The 6,857-nt window shown below is 35.3% G+C and overlaps 1 protein-coding gene across 8 annotated transcripts; it reads right to left on the bottom strand.

Moving 5' to 3' along the window:
* Positions 1 to 12: 12 nt before the first annotated feature.
* On the bottom strand, positions 13 to 6,857 carry LOC107842532 (protein SCO1 homolog 1, mitochondrial). Of its 8 annotated transcripts, none has more exons than XR_007044857.1 (8): positions 6,653 to 6,851; positions 5,720 to 5,823; positions 4,527 to 4,563; positions 2,422 to 2,479; positions 2,201 to 2,333; positions 1,211 to 1,352; positions 894 to 959; positions 350 to 460 (listed from the first exon to the last, which is right to left on the bottom strand). XR_007044857.1 is itself a non-coding variant. In XM_047396830.1 (7 exons), the coding sequence occupies exons 1-6, from the start codon at positions 6,794 to 6,796 to the stop codon at positions 923 to 925; spliced, it is 513 nt and encodes a 170-aa protein (XP_047252786.1). In that variant the 5' UTR covers positions 6,797 to 6,851; the 3' UTR covers positions 350 to 460; positions 894 to 922. The 8 variants fall into 8 exon arrangements, 3 of the variants coding, with proteins under 3 accessions (XP_047252785.1, XP_047252787.1, XP_047252786.1); XR_007044861.1 differs by having other exon boundaries at positions 894 to 985; positions 1,218 to 1,352; XR_007044860.1 differs by having other exon boundaries at positions 1,218 to 1,352.

The raw sequence follows: 6,857 nt of genomic DNA, 5'->3' as shown, positions 1-6,857 counted from the left end.
ATGCAGAGTTCATTGGATCAACAATATTCTGAAACTTCTGATGAACTCCAAAATGACCGCCATAATTCAATCTTATTATATTGAAGACAACAACGTTTAGTTAGTTGCCAAGGGTAATGCTAGATACCTAAAAATACCTTAGAAAAGTGTATTCCTAACTTAGGATTATGGTATACCATAAAAACTGCAACAGTTTCCTTCAAATAATGAAAGTTGAGTATCATTTTTTTACTCAAATATTGTGTAAGACCTAACATACTCAAAATTTCTTTACTCGGTACACAAATTTCCACCGAATGCAATGCTCAATGCTCTAGAAACAGCTAGACCTTTCCAAGAGTATTATGCCTTGACTCGCTTGTATTGCTTTATCTCCATAATTATTCCATCAGCAAGCATGTCGACATCATTGTTCTTCCCAAAATACTTCACAAAATCCATCTTAGGGTCCATAAGATACCTGCATATTGTATCATCAACCTCATCAAATTCACATGCCACAGTAACATTCACATACTCTTTTGAAATCAGAGCCATTGACCATCCAAACCCTTTTAAGAGATGTCATAAAACTTCAAGTTTTAAAAGGCATAAAAAAACTCAAAGAATCACTTTAGGCTGGAACTTCACATCAAATTACTATATGGATCATAACACTTTTGCAAGAAACCTTCCATATGCTAAAAGCCGAGCATTTGGGCATGATTTGGTTGAAATTTGAAAAAATAGGTAATTGAAAAAGAGCATTCGGATTTGTTGGTGTTTGCACATAGAGAAAAAGTTCAAAACTTTCGTGAGTAAAAACTTGGAATGCTCCTAAAACTAATTATCAAGCTTCAAAATTTTTTGTTTGAAGTTCAAATAATGAACCAAATTGATAATCAAACACTTACTTGAAATTATCTTCAAATATAAACCATAGTCATGGCAAAACGGTGATATGTCCATCAATGTAGCATCTAAGTGGGTAAGGAGAAAAAGTCATCTGCAAGTAAACAGAAATACAAACTACTCTCCCCCCGTCCATATTACATGATGTTTTTAGATTTACATTTATTTAGTCCAAAATAATGACTTTAAATAATAAAGAAGATATTAGTTATTTTTTAACCAAAATTTAACCTTATTTAGACAAGTGAATTTTTACATACTCGAGAAACCATAATAAATAGGTACTACTATTTAATTAAGGGTAATTTAGTGAAAACACCTCTTACTTCCAAGGGATGAGTGGATTTCTTAAATGGTGTGTCCAACCTAAAAACACCACATAATATGGACGGGAGCGAGCAGCTTGACAAGAATGCTTAAATTACGTCTCCCAGTAGTTTGGACTATGGAGTACTTGATTCCTAAAAGAATTTCATCATTAAAAATTAGTTTCTGGTAAATATATGAGAAAATACTTTGTGAAATAATGGCCAAAAATGCTTCCAAAAACTTAAAAATTTCTTAGCCAGTTAAAATTACTAATTCATTAGTCAATCATGTTCTAATCATTTATGCAAACAGCAAGAGTTAGTTTAGTTAATCAAAAACCAAACCATATCTCCCAACAAGCCATTAGCACACAATCTCCCAAAAAAAAAGCCAACACCTCTTTGAGCTCACTCCCAGCTACCACTTTCAACTTCAGCTGTATTTCCACTCCCATTCCACACATATGTTACTCTTATTTGGTGGTCCCCATCAGTATATATCCACCTCTACAGGACTCCGTTCACGCACATAGATCCTAATGCAGGCATACTTTATTTTATTGAAAATCATTACCAAGAATGCAGGTGTACTTCTGAAGTGATCAAATGGAAACTGAGGGGCTACAACCACTATATAAGTAATGCTCTCCAGATAGAAGATACATAAAGGAAAAATATAAAGAAAACGGTCCCACTGTAATAAATATATTTTTCTTACACAAACTGTTTATGGTATTACCAGTATGCCTATATAAATTGAATAATGCCCGCATTAATATGCAAACCACATCATCTAAAGCACCATATTAGACATTGTTTAAAATGTTTAAATTTAAAGGACTACGTATGCAGGATATCATTCATCCTGTAAGGAAGGATCATTTTGCAGAAAAATCGAAGGAGTGCAGTCTCGACACAGGTTGTAGACATTGAAAATTAAGAAGCAGACAGAACTGACATGTGCAATCATACTAGGATAAGCAGGATCAAGTAACACGTACATGACTATTGAGTGATCAACAAGGTAATCTAAGCCCTCTTCTTCTGTCTTCATATAGTAAACCCGATAAGCACGTGCTGTTTTCTTTATCTCTTCTGGGCTACCAGTGAGGCCAATCAAGTTTGGGTGGAACTCTAAACATTGAGTGCAAGATTGTCAGTTACAACATTACAAGTATATCTAATAATGCACAATATATAATCAGTTCAATCTGAAACACACCTTTAACATATTCGCCTACTTGCTCAACCATATCTCTTTCAAGATCCAGACTTCTCCTCTGCATATTCAATATAATTACAAATTAGAAGATGAATATACCTCTGTATGCTTAAATTAAAAAGACATCATAACTCATAACAAAAAAATGGAACCATACAGTCAGCTGCCTTATTGTAGTCTGCTATGATTATCTAACCAGTTTGAAACATTTTCATGTTTAAATCAGTTTAGTTGGTTAGTTACCAGAACTTCCAACTTATTGGTGAGGGTTCGATTCCCCACATTGTAATCCCCTCCCCCATTCCCCTTCCCCTACCCCCAATTTAAAAAAAAAAAAAACATTTTCATGCACATGGAGTAACAAATGAAGCAACATTTGAGTTTATGCACTTCATGCTCTTAGTTCATATGCAGTACTCAACCATCAGTTTTTCTTCACTAAATCAACATTGGTAATCGGAATGCCTTTTTAGTTCTGTTATTATTGCCTCCATCTGACCAAACAAACTGGGAATCAAGTTTGGATCCAAACTAGGAAAATTAGACATTAACTTGAAAGGGGAGAGGGTAAATGTAAACGGAATGAAAAACTAAATACATGGTTGACAAAATGATCAATCACAATAACCATGCAAAACTTCATCCATTATGGGCACGGAACTATGCTGAGAAGGCTTACTAATTTTATCAACTGAACCAGCAAGTTTCAGTAGCTCCACCGGGCATATATCTGGACAGTGAGTGAAACCAAAATACACAACTGTCCACTTGCCAAAGAAGTCTTTCTCAGTTACTGGTTTCCCATTATGGTCAATAAGACTAAATGGACCACCAATGGCTGCTTTTCCCACTGAAGGTCCTTCCTTCACAGAAGTTGAGGCATTGGTGATTTCTATAACAATTAACTAACAAGCTTAGGCCTCATTTGTTTGCACTTAATAGAGGTCTGAATCTGAATGGTTCAGACTTCAGACCATTAGGTGCATTTGTTTTTTATTAAGGTTTTAACTCTTACTCTTAATAGGTCTGAATAGGTCTTAATCATTCAGCTCTAGAACCAAGTCTTAATAGGTCTAAAGAGATATTCTGGTGTTAGATAATATTCACCACTCTATTCATAATCAGCAATTACCACCACTAACCACCTCTGTCACCGTCACCATTGCCAACCACCACCAACCACCTCCACCATCAGAACCATCATCGACAAAAAATACCACTACCAACCACAATTGTCAACCGCTACCACACCTACTATCTCTTTTATTCTAATTATATTCACCACCACCACTGCCGTCAACAACACCATAATCAGCAACCACTAGCGACCAATCCCTACTACCAACCAACTCATCTATCACAACTAGCACCATCACTAACTACCACTAATACATCACAACCTCTACACATTCTTTAGCTGCCACCACTATTGTCACTAGTAATGCCGCCTCTACCACTACTTTAGCCAGTACCATCGCTACAATTTATCTCTACTAACAACCATCTCCACCATCACAACAAATAACATCTCCAACTAGCACCAACACATCGTCAATCATCATGCATTCATGTTTCAGCCATCACAATCAACACCTTAAACTACTAATATCAAACAACGTCACATCACAACAACAACCACCACCATCAATCGCCACCATCATACTAGTCACTACAATACCAACCATCACAGTTATCACCACCAACAATATTAATCACTAAAATCAATCATTATCACCACAACCACCATTATAAACCATCTCCACTATCACTAACAAACATAAATGTTTTTTCTCAATCAAATACTAATAATTTTATTGTATTAAATTACATACTTTTTTAATATATAATTAATTTTTTATTTGAATTTTATTTTTTATTTTATTATGTACAAATAAATTTTTTTTACACATTTAGATATTGAAAAACAAACAGTCTTAATCATTCAGTTTTCAGATCTAGAGACAACATCTTAATCATTCAGATGTGCATTCAGATTCAGACGTCTAAATCTTAAAAAACACAAATGGAGCCTTAATCAGCAAACTAAAATGATAGGAACTTAGTGGCAACGCTAGAACACACATTGTAGCCTACTATGATCTTACAATCTTCAAAAAATTAGTGCAGCAAACTTGAGGCCTCCTGAACAAAAGAACAAAGGGGAAATATTAGTAAATACAACTGTTTAATTCTCCCTTTTTTCAATTTGTTTTTCTAGTTATGACTTGACACTGAGTTTAAGAAAAATATAGGAGACTTTTGAACCTTGTGGTCTTAAACTAAAGATATGTGGAATGTGCAAAAATACCCTTTAATCTTGTAGTCTTAAATATATTATGTGGAAAGTTAGAACCAAAGAGTTGCCAAAAGAGGAAAGAGATATTCTTTTTGAAACGGACTAAAAAAGAAAATAGCACAAACATATTGATACGGAGGGAACTAAAAAAGAAAATAGCACAAACATATTGATACGGAGGGAGTATTTGAAGTAAAAGATGGAACACCGAAGTAAAAGATGGAACACCTCATCTGACCTATCCTCTAAAAAAAATAATTTCATAAAAATGAGTATTGAAACCTCAAAGTTGTTCTGTTCCATTAAATACAGACACTATCATAAGTAACACTAGGCAGAAACCTATGGTGATAGTTTCAATAAAAGCAACCATTTAACAATGTTTTACCGATACAAAACACTACTGAAAATGCACACTTACGCTATCAAAAGAAGACAAAGGAAAAACTACACCACACTATATCTTTGCAAAACTCAATCTAGGCAAAAAAAAACAATTTTCAGCATGTGTTTTTTCCTTTTAAGAGCACATGTGTTCAGTCGTGGACCCAAAAACAAGCATAATCAGAAGTTTTGCAGTAGAGACCCTCTTCCAAGTGACAAATGGATAGATGCCAAATTATTACTCCAGAAGTGATGTGATTTGTGATCTAATCTTATTGATGACAAAGGGAACAAGCAAAAGTTGACTTTGAAATCCATTGTTCAATTACTGACTCTGCATTCTGACATATCTGCCTATAAACACACATACACGCGACTATTGTCGCACTATTCTTGGAACGAAGCAGTAATATAACCAGAAACCTAAATGCATACATACTGATAGGTATCTAGCAGCGTAATCAAACATGTGACATTGTAAATGCAATTTTTGAAACATAAAATAATCCTACTTCATGGTGCTTTCAAACCCAAAGTCTAATGAGGCCCAAAAGATTTACTGTTAAGCTGTGTTGGATTAGCCTACCACAGTTGTTTTCCTAAACTAATACAACTCACCATAGTAATCTACCTTCAATATGCCGTTTCTTTTCCCTGTCATAATAGTAAACCAATCCTGCTCCAGTGCAAAAAAGTAGAAAGAAGCTCATCCATGAAACAGGCTACACATATCAAAATATTACTCATCAATCGCAAACTCTATGGAACAACAGAAATAAAAAGCTTTTACACCCTACCATAAACAGATGGAGTTGCATCTACATGACTGCATCCATACTATTATTTCATTATCCGAAACAGAAGAGAAATGGAACTCAAAATCACACAAAATAAGCAAAAAGTTTGCAGGGCAGTTGATAATTGAATCCGATATGCATTAACATTCCCCTTTATTTCTTTCTAGCTATTGTCATTGTCATGGGTTCTTCACGTTCATTACATCGATGTGGATTGCCTTGTGAAATCGAGCGACAATCTCAATATCCAATTAATTCAGAAAACAACAGCAGCTCCAAATATGATCAGAACATAAATTTTACCAAAACATAACACAAAACATAGTCCAAATGCAAGTGTTAGTCTGCAGGTTTTCAGAACACACTACCTCCAGACTCAATATGCATACATACATTACACATACACATACACACCAAATTTCCAAGTTTTTAGTTTGCACTAATTTTGTGCCCAGTGTAGCATATGAATAGTGAAGGGGCATAATTGGTAAAGTTATTGTCATGTGAAAACAGCATCTCGCAGACATGCATGGTAAGACTACATACAGTAGATCCTTGTGGTCCATCCCTTCCCAAACCCGTGCATAGCGGGAGCTTAGTGCGTCGGGCTGCCCTTGTAGGATACGAGTATTGGGTGCATTAATGTGTATCGCTGACTTAAACCTTGTAGCACGAGTATTGGATGCATTAATGTGTATCGCTGACTTAAATTCTGTTATATGCTTGTAAACAAAGGAAGTGTAACTTCCACTACCCCGAATAGACTTTCCCTGGTCGGTCTTGTGACAACCACCACCAGAGCTCTCGATGTTTCCAGAATTTGTTGATCCACCAGACCCAGAATTTGATTGATTAGTAGGAGTTGAGGTGCAGAGAAACCTGTAAGAAATGAATCCATTTCCCATTCGATCCAAACGCAGAGCCTGTAATCCAAGAAAAAGAGATAAATCTTTTTAGAC

Source organism: Capsicum annuum, chromosome 9, assembly GCF_002878395.1.
Source record: "Capsicum annuum cultivar UCD-10X-F1 chromosome 9, UCD10Xv1.1, whole genome shotgun sequence".
NCBI lineage: Eukaryota > Viridiplantae > Streptophyta > Magnoliopsida > Solanales > Solanaceae > Capsicum > Capsicum annuum.
Note: the sequence above shows the minus strand (reverse complement) of the source record. Positions and strands in the feature narration are given on the sequence as shown.

Excerpts from the sequence above, each read along its gene's own strand:
- LOC107842532 (XM_047396829.1), bottom strand. The coding sequence starts at position 6,796 with ATGGATTCATTTCTTACAGGTTTCTCTGCACCTCAACTCCTACTAATC. Across the intron at positions 2,480-4,526 it reads GCACTAATTTTTTGAAGATT|AGGAGAAGTCTGGATCTTGA; the intron begins GTAAGATCATAG and ends TTGAATATGCAG. Across the intron at positions 461-2,200 it reads GTTGATCACTCAATAGTCAT|GTATCTTATGGACCCTAAGA; the intron begins GTACGTGTTACT and ends TACAATATGCAG.